The 23,838-nt window shown below is 32.2% G+C and overlaps 1 protein-coding gene across 1 annotated transcript in view; it reads right to left on the minus strand.

Moving 5' to 3' along the window:
- EPHA3 (EPH receptor A3) overlaps nt 1-23,838 on the minus strand; it is a 205,858-nt gene that overhangs the window by 160,122 nt on the left and 21,898 nt on the right. The window contains exon 2 of the mRNA XM_070943746.1: nt 23,149-23,213. Within this exon, the coding sequence (XP_070799847.1) occupies nt 23,149-23,213 (65 nt within the window). The remainder of the gene's footprint in view (nt 1-23,148; nt 23,214-23,838) is intronic.

Consider the following 23,838-nt stretch of genomic DNA (forward strand, 5'->3'; position numbering starts at 1 on the left):
GATTTTCCATTAAAATTTTAAGAGGCAAAAGAGATATAGGTGGATTTGGACTCCCGGATTGGGAAACATACTATAGGTCAGCTAAGCTAGTTTGGATAAGAGATTGGATTACCCTGGAAAATGCGAGAATTCTTACTCTAGAAGGCCATGACTTGCAAAAAGGCTGGCATGCCCACATCTGGGAAATGGAGAAGAAAAAGAAGACATATTTCCATAGACATAAAATTAGAGATTCCTTGATACAAACATGGACCCAGATCAGACAAAAACACTACAAGAAAATCCCAAATTGGCTCTCAACGATGGAGGCCCTGACTCACCCAAATAGGTGGGAGAGGGAGAAAATGGCCAGATATAAAGATATTCTAGACGAAGGAGGGAGGCTTAAATCAAATGATACCTTACGAGAGCAAGGAATAACCTTAGATTGGTGGACCTACTCACAAGTAAAATCCAGATATCAGAGGGACAAAGAACAATACGGTCTAGAACTGGGACCAAATGGATTGGATAAAGTTCTGATGGGAACAAATAAAAAGATTCTGGCAAAATTATACAATTATCTGTTAAGCGATGAGAAGTTTGAAGATGTTACAAAGAATCAAATAATTGCATGGGAGAAAAATATAGAGTGCAATATAAATTTCGGGGAATGGGAGGAGGCATGGAATAGAAATCTTAAATTGACTAGAGCGGTGGCATATAAGGAAAATCATTACAAAATGTTTCATAGGTGGTACCTAGCCCCGGCCAGACTAGCGAAGATATATCCTAATATACATCCTAACTGTTGGAAATGTGGCCATGGCCAAGGCACCTTCTTTCACATGTGGTGGACATGCCCGGAAGCGAAAGGATATTGGAGTAAGATCAGGAGATGGTTACAGGAAATAATCAGGGAAGATATTGAATTAACACCAGAGATTTTCCTCCTGGGAATAATAAAGAAGCCATATAGAAAGGAAATGACACATTTAATGATCCATATAATTACAGCCGCTAGACTGGCATACGCACAGTTTTGGAAAGAGAAAACTCAACCACCAGAAGAGCTTACAATTAAGAAAATACTCGAATGCGCAGAGATGACTAAATTAACTTATGAATTAAACGATGAAAAGTCAGTATACTATATGGTGTGGGAAAGGTGGTACAAGTGGTTGCATGATAAAATGGAAGAAAGATCTAAGGTGTGTTAAATATTGGTTAAAAGTGAGCCAAAATATCAACAAGTATTATTTATGTAAATAGTTAAAACACTGCATATCCGATACAAATTGAAAATGTTTACTATATTTATGTGTTCTACGTTACTGTTTGAATGATTGTTTTGTTTGTTTGTTTGTTTGTTTGTTTTTTCTCATTCATTTCCTTTTTGTTCTGTAAAAATCTCAATAAAGTCTATTTAAAAAAAAAAAAGAATTAACCTTCTGAGCCACAAGATCTCCTCACTTCATCAGCTGAATTAAATTTTTAAAATAGATTAAATTTTTAAAAATCAAAATGCATACACCTCTACATTCACAGACATATACATTTACCCACGCACATACAGAAAGATTAGAATGAATTAGAAGGACAAGAATTGCAGTAACTATTACCATATAAGATTCAGCAACCTCTTTACTACATTAGAATAGGAAAAGTTATTACAGCTTGTGAAAATTCTTCCCTATTTTAAAGAACATATTTTTGTTGTTGCTGCTGTTGCTGCATTAGTTAACAATTCATATGGGACTAAAAATATCAGTGATTTCCTTCCATGATATAGTAAACATCCTGGGCATTGCTTTAAAATTATGTTTATTTACTGGCTCTGTCGGTTTTGAATTTTATGTGAGAAGACAGCTGCAAGTAATTGTAGATTTCCATTTTATCAAAACCAATCAAGGTCTTGATCTTCTGTGTCATATGGAAAGTCTTAATTTGAAGCATGGGAAACATTTTTATTCATGTTTTTAAATTTTCCTTTCTTCCCTCCCGCCCCCCCCCCCAGCACCGCCCCCCCCCCTCCCCGGCCATGATCCAGCCTCATTTGCTCTATTTCCAAACTGGTTTAATTTTCCTCCTGAAATTTGAATAAATCTATTGTTTTACATGTTTTTGCTACTGAAGTTTTTACAACCAGACAACATAAGAAACAATTCATTCCCACAACCTTGGATACAGATTCAGACAAACCAATCCCTAAATGATTCACATCCTAAACTAAAAGAGATAAATAATACAAATTTCTGCCTCTAACCTATGATAGTTATTTTGTATGATTAATATTGAAACTCAATCTATTACAGGTTTTATTTAATGGCACCTGTGTGGAAAATCATCAGTTGATATTGTAATCATCAGGAAGCTAAGTATATATATTTTTATCCAATTCTAAACATGTTGATGTAATTAAGACTTTGAGTATATTAAGACTCAGAATCTTTACTTGATAGCATCACATCATTTCTGTTCATAGTTTAGATAATCCCAAATCACCAAACTCTGACAAGATTTCTATGAATTTTTGAATTAGAAATAATTTTTTAGAGATTTCAGCTTTCTCAAAAGATATTTCACAGAATCTCTGACAAAATCACCAAAACTGTAGATAAATGGCAATCTTGCTAGAATTCAGTAATTCTCATCTTTGTGTGTGTATATCTTCTTATATATTTGAGGATGGTTTTAATCTCTACATTATATGCAAATATCGGAAAGCAGACATGTGTGGAGGGAAAAATAACTGAAACTGCTTAAGTATCTTTGTTTAAATATTGATTCAGGCTTCCATTCTGATATGATTTATTATTTTCACTTTAAATGCTTGAATTAAATATTAATATAATGTCTCCTTTATCTCCATGAGGCTAGAATTTAACTAGAGAAGAAGAAACTTATTTGTTTTATCTATTTTCTGATTACTTAGATTGTGTGTTAACCACCTACATGATTTTTAAAAAGTGTTTGAATTATAGATTATATCTTTAAAAATATTTTTAAGTACTTCCTCGTTATTTTTTATGAATTTTTATTTTTGTCAATTAACTCGAGACCAAGATTTAAATTTTTCACAATGTATTTGCTTATTTAATGTATTTCTGTACCACATATGTATGGTAAATCCAACAATAGCATTTATATACAATAGAATGGTTTGTGTAGAACATCTATTGCTAAATAAATACTTAATATACCATATTATTTTTATTCAGTATTATTATGATTTTTGCATTAAAAATAACAAACCAATAGTTTTGCTTATTTTGGTTATTTCATGTATTTTCCAATCTATATTATGACGCAATTTCATAGCATTAAAAAATCAATTGAAAAGAATGCTATTATAGAAGAAATACTGTATGCGAATTTAAGTCTCCTAAGATTTCTAAGCTATCTAAGAATGGCATTTACATTCACAGTCAATAAAATCTACTGAAAACACATTTAGTTGCTAATGGTTCCCCCTCCCCCATTTCATTGTCTGAGCATGGAAGTTTATGCTACCGACAGTATTTTACCCTAGAGATTTTTTTCATGTTGTGTAAAGTAACAACTTATAAATTATTTATTGCAAAACATCTGGTTTAAATAAACTTCAATAGAAAGAAATATTATACATGGAAGCCAAATCAGGCTCTCATATCATTAAGCCAAGTGTCTCAATTCCAAAATTATTTAGGAAAAAAAGTATTAAGCAGATGTTACAAACTTGATTATTAAAACAGAATAAGAAATGCACATCTTTAACTGGGAATGTTTTTGTTCTTGTAAGAGATTAAAAACATCCCCCAAATCATGTAACATGATAGTGTCTGATATTACCTTTCTATAAATGCATGCATTTATATCCATATGTATCTGTACCTGTAAAAAGTCCAGCAACTACAAAGTCTCAACCAATCAAAAATGGTAACAAGTATTGTTTCAATATAGATGCCTGATTTAATTAAAAAAATAAATGAACTTAATCTAAACAACTCTCAATTAGTATCTTGAAGAATGTTAAACATAAAAATATTCATTCAAATAAATATTCATTCTTACCATGGAAAATTTTCAGAAGTCACAGAATCGAAAGAAATTATTTAAAACACTGAGCCCAATCCTTTAAGAATCTTTTTGCATTTAGTAGTCTTTATATTTAGATTAATATTTATTTGGTTTTTGCACCATGTTATAAAAAGGATGGCACATAAAAATATTTCTTCCCATTTTAAGATTTCCATCAGCGCAGGATTTGGACCAGATCTGTCCATTTCAATTTCTGCCACTTCTTCATTTTTCCTATTGTATATGCATTCTATCCAATTTTTGCTTCACAATGCAATTTAAAAATAAGTCTGCTGCACTAAAAAAGTACATCTTTTAGTATAGATACATTTTCTTATGTACATATTATTTTGTATTTTAATTGACATACTGCATATATATATATAGGCATATTTTCTTTATTGATTCCTAGTTTATGCATAATTTTTAATAATAGGTAATTTGTAAATTTCTTAAGATATGTATTTTTGTGAACATATTGTGCTGAAGGAGTTTCTGAAGAAGTGCATAATCTAAACTGCAACCCTTTGATACATTTGTAATGTTATAACCAAAATTCTTAACATACTTTATCATCCATTCTTTATTCTTTTTCCATTTCAAATTTCAACAAAAGTTTAAATATTTTAGCAATTACATGTTCAAAACTGATACACAATTGCACTTAATATTCTGTCTTTCTTTGCTGTATTTTAATCCCTTTTAAATCTTCCTGAACACTGTTAATGGAAAAAACATTAACAACTAGTTGATCTCTGCTGTTAGTTGATCTCTTGATTTAATTTTATATTCCCCTTGGTAATTCTCCAATAATTCCTGGTATGTTAATGATTTATCTTGTTTCTCTTCTATCAAATGCTTCTTGTACTGAAATTTAAAGAGAGAGATGTTTGATGCACAGCATGGGTTTATATCTATTCAATATTCTCAATGTGCTATATCTAATAAAGTGTTTTTTTTAAATCTACATTCATTTTACTGTATCACAAATATCTAAAATTCTTTTGTTTCTCAGCAACACTCATTGTTTTTATCCAAATCAAACACTAATCTGAAAAAAAAAAGTTTTAAATCTAATAAACCAATCCTCCTCTTTCTTTTGTATCTTATAAACTTTGTATTCAACTTGTGGGTTTTTTTCTCTTTTGATACAAATTTATATATATCTTTTTGCCAGTACTTGAATGGTATGTTATGTTGTCAAAACAAAACATTCTAGGCAAAATATTCATTTTTATCATAGAAACTCTCTCAATCGTAACAATTTTAATTTTTCCCATCTTAACACATATTTCTTAATTTTGTTATTTGTCTTAACATAGTTATTTTTAAATGCATTTGACAATTCATACTTGTCATAGCAATACCCAGTTTTGCCATGGTAATTATATAGAATGTATAAAAGTATTTCAAATGCATGTTAGAAATGTGAACACAAAGGGACATTTTATCATGTTTGATGGACATGTAAAAAAGCTAAAAAAAAATTAGATTCATACAGATGATTCTAAAGATTAATATTCAATTGAAGCCAAAAATTTTCCTTTTAGACTGGCTATAACAGTTAGAAAAGTGTCATGGAATATTATTTCAATGTATGATTATTATGTAAGAATTATTATATTACAAAGATGGAAAGATCTGGCATTACTCACCACAGAGGAATGGATGGTAAAATTGACAGAATTTGCTGTCTGGCTTTTTTTATTAGAAAAGTTCATTATTTACATTCATCAATGACTAGAAACCCCTTATGTTCTTTTTGCATAAAATATAAAATGGGTTTATAACATAGTTTTGATAATTATTAAAAATAGGTTATAGAAAGAAATTATGATATAATCTTAGAAAGATATTTGATTAGAATTGTACGTATAATTATCAAGATTAGAAACCATGATTATTTTTATTTTCATGATTTCTATTCTTTCATTTTTTTCTACATTTTTTCTTTGACTCTACTTTTCCCTTCATTTCTTTTCTCTTCTGTCACATATACATCTTTTGCTTTGTAAGTAATGTCTTTAAAATCTTTTAATAACATCTTTTTAAAAACGAAGTGTAAATTCTAAATACTTGAAAGTATTTGAAAAGTGCAACTACAAAAGAAAGTTACTTGCCTATTTAATGAATACAATTCTCCACCATCCCACAATTTTCCTTTTCCCTTCACAGTAGTAATTCATTATTTTATTCTTTGATACCAGGGCTGAAGAAAGTGTTATTTTTGTCTTCAGTGTTCAATCTACCTGTTTTATGTAACAGTTTCTCTCTCAGCCATTCTAAATATGTTTCAAGAGACAGCCTAATCATGTTAAAAAGGACAAAGGGAAACTACATACTTATAATGAAATATTATGTTAGATGCCATAATGAAAGCCTTTTGCTCTTTTCAGTACCAGAAAGGGAAGAGATACACTAGAGCATGCATTATTCTGACCATTTTCAATGTTATTCAGTTGTGTGGTCTTTTGTATAATCTTCTTTCTTTGCGAAAGTCAATTGATTTCATTTTACTCCAGGTGAAGAGTCTGCGTTTCAGTTAAATATTTGTTTAGGACACCATCTGGAATAAGTTGTGAATGAATTTTTCTGTGGATTTGGGGTTTTATTCTTTTGATTTTTGGATGCTGTTTTTTAGTTTAATTGCTGTGTTAACTGCAACCTGTGCTTAATTAGGTTTTATATTGTTTTATTGCCATGTATGCTTTTGACCATTCATTCATTTATTTACAAACATGTATATCCAACTGTGACTGTAGAAACAGTGATTACACCCTTTGTGAAAATTAGGGGGAAATAAAGATAAAAAAGGAGTATCATAACTAATAGTAACATAATGGATACTGAGATAGAAGGAAGAAATCCAAATATTAACTATCTTTCATTTGCCAAATTAAGAACCTGCCAGGTTTTTAATCAGATGGCCAAAAAAGAAAAAAGAAGTAGCTATTGGGGTCCTCAGGGAAAAGGTTTGATAATCTAAATATGGGTATATAATCCTTTCATACATATCGTTGGTATTGGGTCAAGAAGAGGCACTCCAAAAAAAATTTAAAAACAAAAGAAATGGCATAGAATATTAAATATTCTGAACCTGACTCATTCAACTTCTTTAAAAAGAACACTGGAACTCTGCATCTAAAAATAACTGGAAGCTAAAAGGTGTGGTAAAAGAGGTAAATTATATGATGTTGCAGCCAAAGTTGCTGACCTATGCCCCTTTGCAATAGCAGAGGAAGACATCTGAAGACAAAAAAATTATACTGTGAAGCTTTGGAATAGTTCAAGAAAGGATGTTCACAAGTGAAAAACAGCAAGTAGGTTTTTTTCCTCTCATGATTCATCAAAACATCTCCTTGATGGCCAAACTACTTTGTTCCAGTCCTATCTTCCTGAATTACAGAGTATAAATGTTATAACTCTTCAGATATCTGAATTACTTTGTCTTTCAGTAATCCCTTTTCCAAACTAAAAATATCCAACTTCTTAACCTTATCTCAAGCTGTCATGCCACAATATATATATCTTTATACTGTTTTTGCTCTATAGCACCATCAAGTGGCCGGAGAGACAAACAGGCTCCAAGTATATTGTTTGGAGCTGACTCCACCCATTTACCCATCAGCCCCCACTCTCAAACCAAGTGCATGCTGGGAAGCCAGACTCCATTTCCTTTAGCATTTGGAGAAGGCAGAAGCAGACATTTTAATCTGTGGCACATGGTCATCCAAGACAGTGGTGGGATTCAAAAAATTTTAGTACCGGTTTTGTGGGCGTGCCTTGGTGGGTGTGGCATGGCTTGATGGGCGTGGCTTGGTGAGCATGGCAGAGGAAGGATACTGTAAAATCTCCATTTCCACCCCACTCCAGGGGAAGGTTACTGCAAAATCCCCATTTCCTCTCGATCAGCTGGGACTTGATCAGCTGGGACTCAGGGGACGGGGCCAGTCAGAGGTGGCATTTACTGGTTCTTCGAACTACTCAAAATTTCTGCTACCGGTTGTCCAGAACTGGTCAGAACCTGCTGAAACCCACCTCTGATCCAAGAACAAAGCATCCACACACAAAGCATCACTGGTGAGATTCATACTGATTGTACTTATTGTTATGTTCAGCAGTCACTTAATACTGTCTATCTTATATTTGATTCTTACTATATGTATTCCTATTTCCCTCAGTTTCACCATACCATGTTCTCCCAATAAAGCATTCAGATCTACGCACAGTGTCTGTTTTATTGGAGGATAGATGGGTTTAGCTGCCTGTTGAGCTGCACACAGACTAACGTGTAGTGGGGACAGAACCCAAGCCATATCACCATCTGCCACTATGTTATTGGGATGGTCCAATTTGTCAGCAACTTAGAAATCAATATTCCAAATTATTTGTGAACCACAATGTGATCCCCTGATTTCATCATAAAGTAAAAATATGTTAAGAAATTGTATATCTATTAGGATAGAAATTATGTTTAATTGGATATTACCAAAGTTTTATTTCTGGCAAAGTCATCCTAAGGATAAGCTGTCCTTTACCTGCATTCTTGAATTGGCAAAACAATACATCCTTCACTTTACTCAAATTTGACAGCATTGTTGTTAGCCATTATTGATAATAAATTAAAGCAAATGTGTTGTCTCGATATTAAAATTATTGCTTCTATTAAAAAAGATATATCCAAGGAAAAAACTGGCTCAAAAGCCTACCTATTAATAACTTTGGAACACTGACCTAAATACTACATTTAGTATTATTGAATAGGGAGACCTACTGCAAACATACCACACCTGTTATGAAGGCACTGAACTGGTTGCCAGTTTGCTACTGATCAAAGTCCAATGTTCTTGTAATGACATACAAATCCTTCAATGTAATCAGTCTTCTCTGTTATGTACTTCTCATCAATTTACATCTAGTGCAAATTGGTCCCAAGTAAACTAGTTTACTTCTTACAAGTGTATTTTCTGCTTGTGCAATAGATTGCAAAAAAAGAGAAAACTACCTATCGTCCATTGCATTGTTCTAGTATTTACAGCTATTTTCTTTTCATTGACCCTTCACTGTATACATATGCCTGTTCTTTATAATAACAAAAGTAATAAATCTAAGGAGAGAAACAGCAAAATGAAACAAAAAATGGCTGAACAGTGCTTACATAGCAGGAAAGAATCAATGGCTATTAAGTTAATTTGTTCTTCAAGGTAGCATCATTAAACTCAAACAACATAATATCAATAAAAATGACTGGTATTTAAGTTTAAGTTATTTTAGCTTTTACTAGGGTTTGATAGTGTCATTGATAGTGTCAGCCTCCATTGACCACAGTTTTTCCAGGCTTCAAAGATAAAGATTTATAAACCTAAGGTTGACGGTTGGTCTGAGCATTTCTCTTGTCATCTCTTTTCTCTCCATCTTGTTACTTTGATAGGTGGCTTGTGCTAGGTGAGAACCCACTAGTTCAATGATGGTTAACAAATCCTTAGCTAGGATATCACTGCTCACTTCAACAATCAATATTCAAGAAAAGGCCTATCAATGTTCCAAAAAGAAGTCCTTGTGGACTAATGATGTTCAGCAGCAAAATTTCGTACTGAATTTCAAAACTCAGAAGAGGAAAGCTGTTGTCCCTGAATTTTTGTCAATATAGTTGGAAGTAAATTATAAATTAAACCACAGAGAAACTAACATGTTAAGGGTTAATAATGAAATTCATGTTTATAACATTCTATAGAACCCTGAAGAAAGAATTTAATATCTGCTTTTATTTTTTGGCCTGGTTCATTTCAATAACAATATATTTCAAGAAACACAGTAATAATAATTCAACCTTAGGGATGCTTGATTAGTATTCAATTACTCTTAACATCATTTAATCTAGACATGTTTTCCTTGTGTTGTTGCTTTTGGAAAACCATAATACTTTTAAATTTAACAAAAATAAGGAATCTGATAATTATTTGCCTTTTCTTTGAAATTTTAGTATTTTTAGTATTTTCACTCTATTAGGGCTGTCAAACTTGCAGCCCACAGGCTAGATGCGTCATGCGCTGCCCACGCCACCGTTAAGTTTAGCAAAGGGGGGGAAAGTCATGATATGTCCCATGACGTCACCATGACGACATGGGTTTGACACCCCCGCTCTATACCTTTATCCTGTGTTTGTGTGTGTGTTTAACATGTTAGTCACATTTGCAAGATAGACAGCCATATAAATCAATTTAATTAAATAAATAATAAACAATAATTTCTTTTACTGACCATGGCTTCCTCAAATAATTAACTATGCTTACTTTTATTTTGACTTTTCCCATTCTTCCTTTATTAACAGTTTTAATAGTCTTATTAACTAGTTTAATAATAATATTAACTAGTCTATAACCATTCAATTATCCATTTGTATTTTGTATTTGTATGAATAGCTTTTTTTTTTGTACTTCCACATTCATATGCCACTACAGAAAGTATCATTGTAGCAAATGGAGACCCATAAGTTATATTAGCCTACTCAGTTCCCCTTTTCCTCTAATTGCCTTTAGAGTCAGTACCAAGGTTTATTCTAAAAATGTGGCCCTTCTTTTCTCTTTAGTAGAATAATATCTAAAACTACTAATGCTACAGCAAACGTGTGGAACAATACTACTATTTTAAAAACGGAAAGTATATCTCATTCTAAGTGTCATTGTTTTCTTCTCGTGTATATGAGGATTATGAAAAAGTTACAATGAAATTATACACAGAATCAAAAAGGTTTAAAAAGAATCAGTGTAAGAGCAATGAAAATGAATAAAATAGACAAAGTTTTCAGTCTCTGTGTATGTAGGGCACATAAAGATGTACCCTGTTTGTAATTCCCCAAAATATTCTATAATTAGAAATTAAATGTTAAATTTCATATACCATATTTCATATTCCATAAGCTCAAATACTAATTTTTCAACAAATGTGCTACCAAAAGTATGAAATATAAAGTGAATATTTAACTGAAAAAATACTGCAACTTTTCAAAGACCAAGCAAATTTTCAAAAAGTCAAAGAAGTATGGAAAAAATATAGGTTACTGAGTGACTGATTGGCTGATATTAATCTTGCCCTTGAGTATAAAAAGAACAATGTGAAAGTTTAGTTTAAAATGGACCAAAGAATTTCCAAGGAAATCAAATTGTGCTAGTGATCAGTTTTGAAAATGACAAATAGTCATATAGATGAAAACCAGACACAACTGACCAAATGAACCAATTTCCTATACACAATACATAATAAGGACATTTCAAACTTGTTTACATTAATTAAAGGTATGTCTTTAACTCAACTCCTAAAGCAAACTAAACAAACATCCAAATCATGTTTTACCAATGTTTGTAAATAATGTCCAATACTAGTTCACGTACATGTGGTTTTAAAAAATTTACTTCCAAACATGTCACACATAATTACACAGAAATTTTGCATTCACTGTAAAAAAAAAAAAAAAAAAAAAAAAAAAGCCAGTGGCATTGAATTCCATCTGACCATTTAAGAAGGCCAAGGATATAGTTTAATATTGTACTATTGCATTTCAGATTAGCCAGTTTTATACATCCAGAAAATAACATTTGCTTAATCAGAACTTAGAGTTTGCAGAATTTTAAATAAGGTATGTTTAGGTGTATTTGATCCAGAGTTGTACTTTTTTTAAAAAATCTAATTTAGAGCACACAAACCTGACAAATGTTTACCTACATATATATAATTGCCTATATCCCTTCAAGGACACATTTCAATGTTCTGTAGAATTCTACTTTTGGTAATTAAATTGGAGACTGACATAATGCATTGCTTCTCTGGGTAAATCTGCCCTCAAAATCAGAGCTATGATAAAACAGTAATATTTGATAAAGGCAGATAAGAATTAAGATTAACCATTTTATTGTCCACAAAATTTTCCTTATCTTCTACAAATGGCATTAAGCTGGGATTCATTTTATACTTCTTATAGTCCACAAAGCTATTTTATTGAACTACCAGCTCTTCCACACCCCAGCTCTTAGCAGAATTTCCAAAAGTTTTAATAATTTCCTCAAAGCAAAAATAAAATATTTATTCCTTACAACAAATCAATATAATGTTCACCTTAATGTTCACAAGTGATTTTTATCTGGCAAAAATTTCCTATTGCTTTATGAATTCTTCCATTTATATAAGGCATAGCCCATTGCCTTGTCTTGCTAACGTAGCTGTTTTAAAGTTAGCAGAAAACATTTGTTCCTAATTGCATACTTATTAAAACAGAAGTCATCTAGAGACAGTTTGATCCAGGGGTAAAATTTAGCCGGTTCTATCCGGCTCAGGAGAACTGGTAGCAGCGGCTGTGGGAGGCTCTGCCCACCTGTGCTGACATCATAAAATCGTTGCTTTTTTGCAATGATTTTAAACCTCTGCACATGCAGCGCACACACATTTGCGAATTAGTAGGGAAGGTAAGTGAATTTCACCCCTGGTTTGATCCTTAAAATTTGGATTCTATCAACTTGGCTTTAAGAACTGGATGCTATGTGACAAATCCATACTTAAACCGTTTCATGGTTAGGCTAGTGAGCAAATATATTGTTGAATTTTCATTACAAGAAATATAAAAGACATTGGGCTATTCTGATAATTGGAAGTTTTAAACCAAACTTCCCACAAAGGTCAGTAATAAGAGAGTCAAAGTGTTAAGACTGAAAATACTTGAAATGATATCTCATCAGCTAAGATACAATTTTCAGAGCTGCTCAATGTCCCAGCCCCATATGGCATCCTCAAAATTTGTGAAACATTTTTCTGGGCCAATAGTAGTTGAGATTTACGGTTCAATTCATATGTTATTGCAGTACCCTTTAGGATCATAAGCCTGCATATAAAGAGACTGAATCATTATTCCTGTCCTATAAAAGCATGTGGTCACGTGAAATATACAGAACTAAACACTATGCCAGCATTTATGGCGTTCCCAAGTCTAGCAGCCCCTCCCCCAACTTAACTGGCTTTCAAATTGTACTGCAAGTACGCCATTTCTAAATTTACAATTGAGAACCATTCAATTATGATTTACCTTTTGTATTAAATATGCTTCATATTAAATTATAATGTAGTAGCATTCTTGTATGGTTCACAAAATCATTTAACAGTAGAATTGGAAAGGTCCAGAGAATAGTTGTAATTCAACTCTCTGTGACATACAGGAAAACCAGTCAAAATACCCTCAAGAAATGCTTCTCCACTTTCTTAAATCATTCATTTCTGTAAGTAAATGTTTCACTGTTGTCCAGATTTTAGTATCAGGAAGTTTTTCTTTATATTTAAATGAAATCTAGATAATTGAACTTCTGTCCATTATTTTCAGCATAATTTATGTGGCAGTGTAAAATTGTTGTTGACCATCTTCCCTGTATCATTCTTTTATGTACCTGTTCAATTTTCTTTTTTTCCCCAGACTCAACATTTTATTTCTCTTGTTTTACTTGTGAGTCACCCAGAATGGTTGGGATTGTGGGGGTGGGATGAGCATGGTGGTACAAATTTGATAAATAAAATAATGTATCAAGTTTCAAATCAACCTGTTTCCAATCCATGTATCAACTGTGTCCTCTGAATCTATTCCAACCAATATGTTTCTGGAAATGTGGCATCTGGAACTATACTGGCAGAACAGAAAGTAATAAGGACTTCATATCCTTTGATACAATGCGTCTTCTAATTCAGCATGAATTCTGTTATCTTTACTCTCACTTGCCCAGTTCATGTTTAACTTGTCATCAGTGATTCATCCAAACCCTTGTCTGAATTATATTTTTGTATTTCTGTAATTTTCAATAGCTTTTAATAATTTTTATAATTACATTAGAATCTTTGAACTACAAAGTTGGTTTTAGTTGACCCTTTGTATTCCTACCTCCTCCTCTGTTGAGTTATTCTTTTAATCCTTTTGATACCAGTCTCTACTCTTTGTTGGGCAAGTCATAGCTTCCTAAAATGGCTGAAACTATGCCTTCTTTGTTCAGATTGGCTGAGATCTATTGCCCTATAAATAAAGATCATGCAAGTTTTCTCAATTGCTGTTTTAGTGAAGCGTAGCAACAGCTTGCATTGAAATCTAGTGCATAATATGCCACCCTGCACAATCTCCTGAATGGCAGATACAGTTATTTTTCAGGATTATGCAATGAGCTTCCTGGCCAAGAAAGAATTTTAATTTTAATTTAATTCTATGGAATATGTCTATGTCAGTAACTCCTACTGCTAAGAAGTTATTTCTCTCTTTCTCTGCTTTTTTCTTTTACATGACAGATTTTATGTAGAAATATTCTTTTTAACAGTAATAGAGTTGGAAGAGACCTTGGAGGTCACCTAGTCCAACCCCCTCCTCATGCAGGAGACCTGTATTAGGGATTTGAACTGCCAAACTGCCCACATTTCTGATCGACTAGCTCAGTGTCTTAGCCACTTGAGCCACCTAGTGTAAAATTTAAAAGTTTAAAAAAATGGTTGAAAAATGTAAGTAGTTTACAAATAATTTTTATAGTTTCTCATGTACAACATTCCTTGAACAAGGCGCAGCACCTAAAAGGTAGAAGCATTTTAGGACTCTTGATAGGTCAACGTTATTTTCTCTTATTTTGAAAAAGCTACTTAATGAAAACACTTTCCTCCACAAGATAAATAATTTGGTAGTTTCAACAAATACTCAGTGAACTTGTTTGTGAGAAATGGGCCAAAAGAATACTTTAAAGGAAAAATTTTATCCATGCTCCAATAGTGTTTCACCAAATGTAAATATACCCTCCAATCCTATTTCCAATGACCCTTCCTCTAAAGAATGGCAGTCTTTTATAAACCTTATGACATGTACAATAAAAGCTTCTGTTCAGCATACTCATTACAGAACAAAGCATATTTCATATTAATATCTCAGCATTTATTTGAAAAGTATTTTGATAATTATATTTATGGTACTTTAAAAATTAAAGTCATAGAAGTTGAACTTTTATGAGGGATTTAGGTGGCAATGTACAGCTAAAGTATTTGTTGCTTGTGTGAGTTACAAAACTCAATTTTCTCCAAGGTCTCCAGGCTCATAAATATGATGTAATGAAGTGGGGAAACACTGCATTTGAGACATAATGCAACCATTATTTCCAAGTGAGCATCAGCATTTTATTCCATGGTTATCTTATGCTAATCAATTCTGAAGAAGAGAACAGTGGGAAATTCAGAAATGACGGGAAGGCTTTTCTTTGGAGAGTTTGAAGGTGGGGGAAGGGAATCTCCACCATGATCTCATCTCTGATAACTTTCCACAAATGGTCTGCATTTATGCTGAGAGTCTGACAGAAATAAAATGCCTGCCCACAAGGGAAATGATACTGTTTCTAACCATTGAAGTTAAAAGGGAAAATGGGAAGCTGGAACATAGGCAGTATAACTTCTAAATAAAATCTTTATTTAGGCCTCAGAATGGGAGCTGAAATGTACATTTCTGGAAACCACAGAAAAATGATACCCAATCTGCAACAAGTTATTCTGCAAACAGCAGAATGATTGATTATATATGTAATTAAATAAGAAAGTCTTTCACTACTAACCTCCTTCTACTCAAATGTGCAGTGGCAGCATAGTTGCTAGGCTCTTAACTCTTTTCTTAAGATGATGGTGGCTTTAATTATTTTAAACAACAAAACTGTAAAAAAAAAAACCTGAGCCGGTTGCCATAAAGTAAAGAGGAAATATTTGAAAATATAAAAAGCAGGCAAGAATTAGTAGAGTAAAAAAGAATTTTGATTGAAACAGTTTTTTCTATTTTGCTGATTTTAGTTATTATCAATTTAAACTCATAAAGAACAAATACGTCAATCTCATTGTATGGATCAAATAGATATCCTCAGAAAACATGTATGTATATAAGTGGTGTGTGTGTGTGTGTGTGTGTGTGTGTGTGTGTGTAAATCTTGGAGAATTAATTTTGCATGGAGTAAATAATTAAACTGTTCTTCAGCTGGGTGAAGTGTGGGACTCTACAGAGAAGACATTCATTTCATCCTCTAAATACAAATGTTAACTATTTATGGAGAGCACTTTCTCTATCTCTGCAGGTCTTCAGCATGCTTTGAATCCTAGATTTAGAATTTCCATACCTTTTTACTTTTCTGATTCACCATTTTATTCTCTTCAATAACTTAGACTCTGTGTTGAATGTAACGTACATTCAACACGTAGATTTTAGAAAAATCTAAATAAATGCTTTCTTGGATTAGGATTAATATAAACTGGATTAGATTTAATTTGTCTGACTATTAATAAAGTCCTCTGAGGAGGAAAAAAAGATGTAAGAAGGTAATAGGAATTATATTTGTCTAATATACTGCAGTTATTAATTATCAGTTTCATCAATTTCCAGTTACCTCATGAGCTAATATTAAGAATTAAAACTCATGCTTGGGGAAACCAAAAAGGCATTGAAAAGTAGTTTTTCAGGAAACTGTATTCACTTGTTTGAAACAGCAGCTATATTACATTGATAGTAGAATTATACATTTATTTGCAAGGTTTCATAGGATAATTAATGTTAATATCTTATAGAATCAATGCTGCTTTTCAGTTGCCAAGTCTTAAATATATTAATTTATTTTATCATGGAATAATTATATTTTCTGAACCAGAATTAAATATAAATGCAAATTATTTCTGTCTAGCAGTGTTTTCTTTTCTACATTTTCTTTCTTTTTTTTTTTTAGTAAATTTGATTTTATTACATAATTTAGGCTGACTGAAAAGTGTATTTTATTACTGTGCATCCTTTGTTGGTACCTAGTATTATGAATATAGTATTATCTTCAATAAATGATTTCACAGCTATTAAAGCTTACTTGCTTCACTGCCGAACTGATAACTATAAATATGATGTGTTAGTTGTTATTTACTTCAAAGTTAATTGTTTGCTTTTGCATTTTGATTATTCTGCATAATGCATAATAAACTATGCAATACTTAGTGTAATAGCCTCATGAGCATTATAAACTACCAAATAAATACACAAAAGAAAATATTCTAACTGTAAATGTCTTGGAGATTCATAGTCATCCAGGTCACCATTATCCCAAATGTGCTTTTTCAAAAGGCAACTGGATTTTCTTTGCTTTCCCTTGAAGATGTTTCTCTTGTCATCCAAGAAGCTCAGTTCTGAGAAGCTTCTTGGATGAGAAGCAAAATATCTTCAAGGAAAAACAAAGTTAAGCTGCCTTTTGAAAAAGCATCTTTGGGACTAACTGTAAATGGTTAATTTAATATATTTCTTTTGAATCAGTGCTGACTTCTGGTGACTGCCTAGGTGTTGCTTTGTATCAAAGGTGGGGCTAGAACTCATAGTCTCTTGGTTTCTGACCCAATGCTTTAACCACTACATCAAACTGGCTCTATCCCATCCCACTCCACCCCACCCCACACCATACCATGATTAGCACACAATATGGATTCTTGTCGAATTTTAAAAACATTGAATTTTGAAACTGGGTAGACAAGAGTACAGAAGAAGGCAAAAAAGCAATATATATATGTCATATCCAGGATATGTCATAGGTCTAAAGAATTACATCTGATGGGACCCAGACCATGTGCCTTCTAGAATATCATACCCCCTGATGTGAAGTTCACTCCATCCTTGATAACCAGTTGGAAGACCTGAAAATTTGGCTCTTCAAGCAATCTTGAGATACCATGAGAAGCCTGCATGATAGTTGCATTGTATTTAGATGGACATTATCCCACAATCTTGTTTTTATTTATTTTTAAAAAGTTTTAATGTTTTTGACATTGTTTTAATTGTTATACTCCAACCAAGGTCATATTTAGTGAAAAGGGTGGTCGTGTAAGTTCAATTTTAAAAAATTAAATAAATAAATATAGAAATATTATTTAGATAAGTTTAACATTTATAATAGTTATATTACCAAATCTTTAAACAAATTTAATACATTAGGTATACTGATTTAACAGCAATGCCTTCCTTATAGCTTTGTAGAAATATATGACATTTACTGTCAAAAATTAAATATTTAGATAAACCATTTTCAGTTCTAGTTAGCAAATCCAAATCTGGTATTAATGGTTCTAGAAAATAAATGGTTGATCTGAAACCCTATTTATGTTATCAAATAGGGGACATACATAGATGACACATTACACTAACCAGATCACTTTATTTTTTTCTTGCATTAGATGTCTTCTATTTTTCCTGAATGTAAATTTCCCTCTTTTTATAAAACTTAATGTAAAATAAATTGGTCTGTTATACATTTGCACCTATTATACTTTTGTATTCTAAGTATTTTAATTATATTGAAAATATTCTGAAAGACTTTTCCCAATTATTAAATAACACAACAGAGAATTTTAGACATGCTTTTTCTACACTGACATTGTTAGCATAGGGGAAGGGAAATTCAAAACTCATGTGTGGGAGTTCTTAAATTGAATTTAGGAAAAAAAAAGTGTCCAATCTTTACATATGTATAATCCAAAGTATAAGATCCAGATTGGTGCAGTGGTTAAGGCCTCAGGATAAAAACTGGGGGACTTTGAGTCTGCTTAGGCTCAAAGTCAAATGGGTGACCCTCGGCCAGGCATTCTCCCCCAGTGCTAGGAGCCAACCTTGACTGAACACACACATGCATCGGTGACAGGCCTAAAATAAAGGCTGTACTCTTATGTAATATGGACTATATATATAATAGAGTACAGTAATGCTTTCACTGAAAATGAATATTAAATGTTTTGAAAGCTGTTAGTATATAGTCTAAGTGCAGAAAGTCTTAGATATCAGCAATCTTTTAACACTAAACTGAACAGGAGAGTTTCTTACTTGAATACATAAAATATGGTTATGACTCTTTCTTCCCCTTCTGCAAATGTACTCAGATTCATTTTATTGACTGACAAGACTTGGATTTCCCCCATTCCACATCTGTAGTGCTGTAATTTATGTGAATTGCAGTTAATAATCAGTTCTGCTATGCTTAATCAGCATATCAATAATATGTTCAGCAAAGACTAAGAGGCTTTCATTTCTCAGACCCTTTCATACACATGATTGATTGACAGAATGAAAATGGCATAAATGCAGGTGGTGGTTTAGGATATTATTTCTATGGACTCTGAAATCATGTAGAAATACATGCTTCTAGTGCAATTTTTGCCATTTTTAATAGTTCTCTGCTTTCTTTCTTGCTTGCTTCCTTTTTTTCCCCTAAATCATCACAGTATCACAAGTGCAAGTGTTATAAATGTCCAGGATAGCTTTGTTTTTCTTCTTTTTCACCCAAGAGGGAAGGGGAGAAATTAAACTATCACATTATTGCAGAATAATATTACTGAATCCAGGATTAAAACACTGTCAATACAGACTTATCAAGTAGAGCACAAATTAGTACATATAAAGGAGAGTCTGTTCTGAAATAAACATCCCAAAATTTTCCATAATTTACAATCAGAACACTATAATGAAAAACATGTGAAATATTCCCAAGCAATTAAACAAAAACTATCATTTTTCCTTTTCATAAATTAACACTTCATATATCAATTCTTTGAGTCTGAAGATCATCATTGGATGTCATCTAAAGAAAAGAGAGATGAGAGAAAAAAATTCTCATATTGGCATACAAGAGCTGTTGGCCTATAATGGGATTATACTGTTGTGTTTTGAAATTTGGCTGATCTCATGCCATAAACTCATTTCTGCTTCAAGCACAGCTCTATTAACTTGAGCTTGTAAATTACCTGTGCACTGTTAGTAATGTTTCAATATGATGTGACAACATTATTATACTGTTTTTCTTATGAAGTTTAGATTCATATTGTAGCTATATTTCAGAAAGTTGTAGGTTCCTTGGAGTTTTAATTATATACATAGTATATAAACATAATATATATTTATATAGTATAAATATATACTAGAAAGGATTATAAAAATATTGTACTTCTTCTTTTCAATTATTTGGCACAACTTCTTTTGGTTACTTAAGAATACAATTCTAGAAAAACAAGAAACATTCAATCGTTGAGCCTTAAAATGTCATAATAAATTACACCATGAAATTCTATGTATGTTTTCCTGATATACCATTATTTTACTTAATCTATATTTCCTGTATTCAATGTATTACATTCTGTAAAATTTATTTTCAGGTTCATATAGACAAGATTGGTCTCCATCCTTATTTCACTACACAGTGATATATATTGAACATTTCTCTTAAGAGAAGATATGCTTATCTATGTATTGAAAGGCAATATAATTTCAGATTTTTTGCTATGTTAATTTTTTATGCTGGTCAATATAGCATAAAGCAGGAGTGTCAAACTTGTGGCGTCACAGCATCACGTGACATATCGCAACTTTTCCCCCTTCGCTAAAATGGGTAGGCGTAACCAGCACGTGACACATCTGGCCCATGGGCCATGAGTTTATACCCCTGGCATAAATTCAACATTATTTAAATAAAATAGCATAATAATGAAAGCATCCCATATTTGTAAAGTAAAAAACAGGAAATTCTCAAAATCAAATCACCTTTTGTTCAAGTAACCCAGAATTAGCCATTATAAAACAAAACTTTTTTCTTCCCCCCTTTTTTTCTTTTTTCTTTTTCTAATTAGTATCGCAATTCAATTCCGATAAAACTACCATCAGAGCATTAAAGTAAATAGTTATATACATTCTTAAAAAGCAATGTCTAGTTTTGTACTGAAAAACCAAAATATTGTTTTTTTAAAAAAATTACATACCTTTGAGCACTTAACTAGTTAACTCTGTCCACTAAATCTCTCAGAAAATAATTTATTCAGTCATTTTTAAATTGTATTAAAGAGTCAAGAAGCAGACCAATTATCAAGTTTGCTGCTTTAGCTCAATTCTGCTTTAGCTACAGCTGAAGTTGTTTGAATTTAGACTCATAATGCTTCAGCGGCCACTTTGCCGCTACTCTCCAGTTTTGATTCTCAGCACTCAAAGCTGAAATAAAAGGAAAAGCCATTTCATCATAGAATGAGCTAAAGAATTAAATTAAATTTTACTATTCCAATTTTACATTAAAAATTAGACATTAGTATATATGCTCCAGCTCCATGTAATAATTTTCATAAAATTTTGATCATCTGTCCTTAGGTACATCTGCCAAGACTCGGACCCTTAAGCAGTATAGAAGTATCAAAACATAGTCAGTTTCTCAGTTGATATTATTATATGCACCTATTTTAACTTTAGCAGAACCAGTGACCTTCTTCAAACTTCAGTAACTATATACATGGAAAACAAAGAATATGCTTGATCCTAATCCTGTCTACTTATACTGTAATAAACCCAACTTTTCCTGGAAAGTATGAAATGGAAAATATAAACATAAATGGCTTAGTTGAATGAATGTATAAATCTCTTAGTTGAATGAATGTATATACATATGTATATGTGTTTTTCTTTCTTTTTCGTAGGTTTTATGTGTATGTCTCTTTAACCAGGTTCTACCTACCATCTCCCAATGGGCAGCAAAGGGTCTGCTGGCTGCCAGAAAAAAAAAAAAAAAAAAAAGCCCAGAAACTAGTGAATTGTGATTTCACTGAACTAGGGCTGCATAATATCTTGGTTTACGTAGGTAGAACTTGGCTAAAGAGACATACATATGTATATGTATATACATATACTCCTAAAATTCTAAATTTTAAATTCTAAATTAAAATAGGTTATTTTATAGAATGATCCAAAATCTGGAACCCATAACTCCTGAGAAATTAAAATTGGGAAACTTGTGGCTGCTCCAGTTCTGCCAGGCTGCTGCTGTGCTGTTGGGCTGCTGAAGTAATCATGTGATCATCATCTTCAAAGTTCCATAACAGTTTCCCAGCCATTCCACAATCCATTACTCCTTCCCCCAATGAAAAGCAGTGAGGGAGGGAGGGAGGGAGGGAGGGAGGGAGGGAGGAAGGAAGGAAGGAAGGAAGGAAGGAAGGAAGGAAGGAAGGAAGGAAGGAAGGAAGGAAGGAAAGAAGGAAGGAAGGAAGATTCCTCATGCTCCCTGCCAGCTTCCCACAAAGAAATTCAATAGGAAAGCCGGCAGGAAATCAGAAGTTGCTCCCACTCCCACTACTTTTGCCTGCCTGTAATCATTCTGTTTTTCTGGTGAGGAGGTATCTGTGAAATGATAATCAAAACAAGGCATGGGTAGTATAGTCTAATTATAATATAATGGGAGCTTTCAAATTATACTGAGCTTTTAACTGGGACTAGTGAGAGTGAGATTACAATGCATGTTTCTCATTGTTCTTCATGCTTATAACTGTTTACATGCAGCTAATGAAAATGCAACAGCCAATGTTTGGTTCACATTATTTTGAATTGGTAACATGTTTTACAAATTCTATTTCAGTTCAGGTTTAGCAAATATTTTCATATTATGATTAAAATTATTTTCTAGTACAAGGAAAAAAAATAAGAGAGTATCTTCATTGGTATGGAACTGTAGTTGGGGTTTTGTTTTTTTGTTTTTTGGTCAATTTGTTTTAAAATCAACAGTTTTACGGAATTATTATTCACATGAAAGAATCTTCTCCTTGTTTATATCTAATGCTTTAACATGGAAAATGTTCAAGAAAGACTCAACTATCTTCAATCATTCAATCCAAACCATAATCAATATCAAATAAATCTTCAATATAATCAATCCTAATTTCCTAATAAGGAATCCTAATAAGGATCATGGAAGTTAAAGCCCTCCCCCCACCCAAAAAATCTGGAGGAATATGGGTTAGAAAAGGCTAACTAAGTAAAAAAAAATATTCTTAGCAATCCTTAGCATAAATATTTATAATCACTTTAATACTACTGAAAGAGATGTGGCTGCTGTTTTGGTAATATATGAAACACAGAACATATTCAGGGATGTGTGACTGGAAGCATGAGTCCCAAAATATAAACTCTGTTTTAAAAGAATAAAGAACAATAATGCTATACTAAATAATACTTGTGTTTTGCTGTTTTCCACAAATGAAGAAAAGATTAAATAGCACAGAACTGTTTCCCATTTTGCAGTTTAATGAACTCACCCCATGTGATGGATAGGAGATCCAGCCCAGCTCTCCTTGAATTGCTTTTGAATCTAGCAGATTAACTGAAAAGAAGACAAAAATAAAGAGGAATGAATTTAATCTGTGTTCAGTTATAGTCCTCTGTTGTTGTTTTAAAAAAGGCTTGATTGGTTGGTTTTGAATTAAATTATTCCAAGTGCAGAAAAAGCAGAGCAACAGATGTACCTTCAATTAATTTCCACAAGATCGAAAAAAGAAATGTACCAGCTTCTCACACTCCAGCTGCATTTCTACATCCAGTCCCTTGAAAAGTTGGTTCAAGAAATACTAGTAAATGCCAGTGAGTGATGCAACAAAATTATGTTTTTTAAAAAGGTTTCACATTTCAAAAATTTAATTTGGCATGCGTAACAATCAATGATGACTCCATTATTATATATTCTTCTACTTCCTTTGCTGATATTTTTACTTGCTGCCGTAGTATATTTTTAAGAAAAAAGTATAACTTCAAAGTTTTTAAACATGTATTTTCATTCTGAGATAACTTTAAGCTTTTAACAATCTTTTAATCTCCCAGCCACCAAGACCAGATATGCTATTTGAAAATGTAAGTTGCAAATTGAATTAAATACATTTTGAAGCTCTGAAATTAATGTTGAAAACAAATCAAGTAAAATCTGCCTTTTGTCAATGTGTCCTCTATACAAA

This window comes from Pituophis catenifer, unplaced genomic scaffold, assembly GCF_029215685.1.
Source record: "Pituophis catenifer annectens isolate HBS135680 unplaced genomic scaffold, rPitCat1.0.hap2 SCAF_4, whole genome shotgun sequence".
Classification (NCBI taxonomy): Eukaryota; Metazoa; Chordata; class Lepidosauria; order Squamata; family Colubridae; genus Pituophis; species Pituophis catenifer.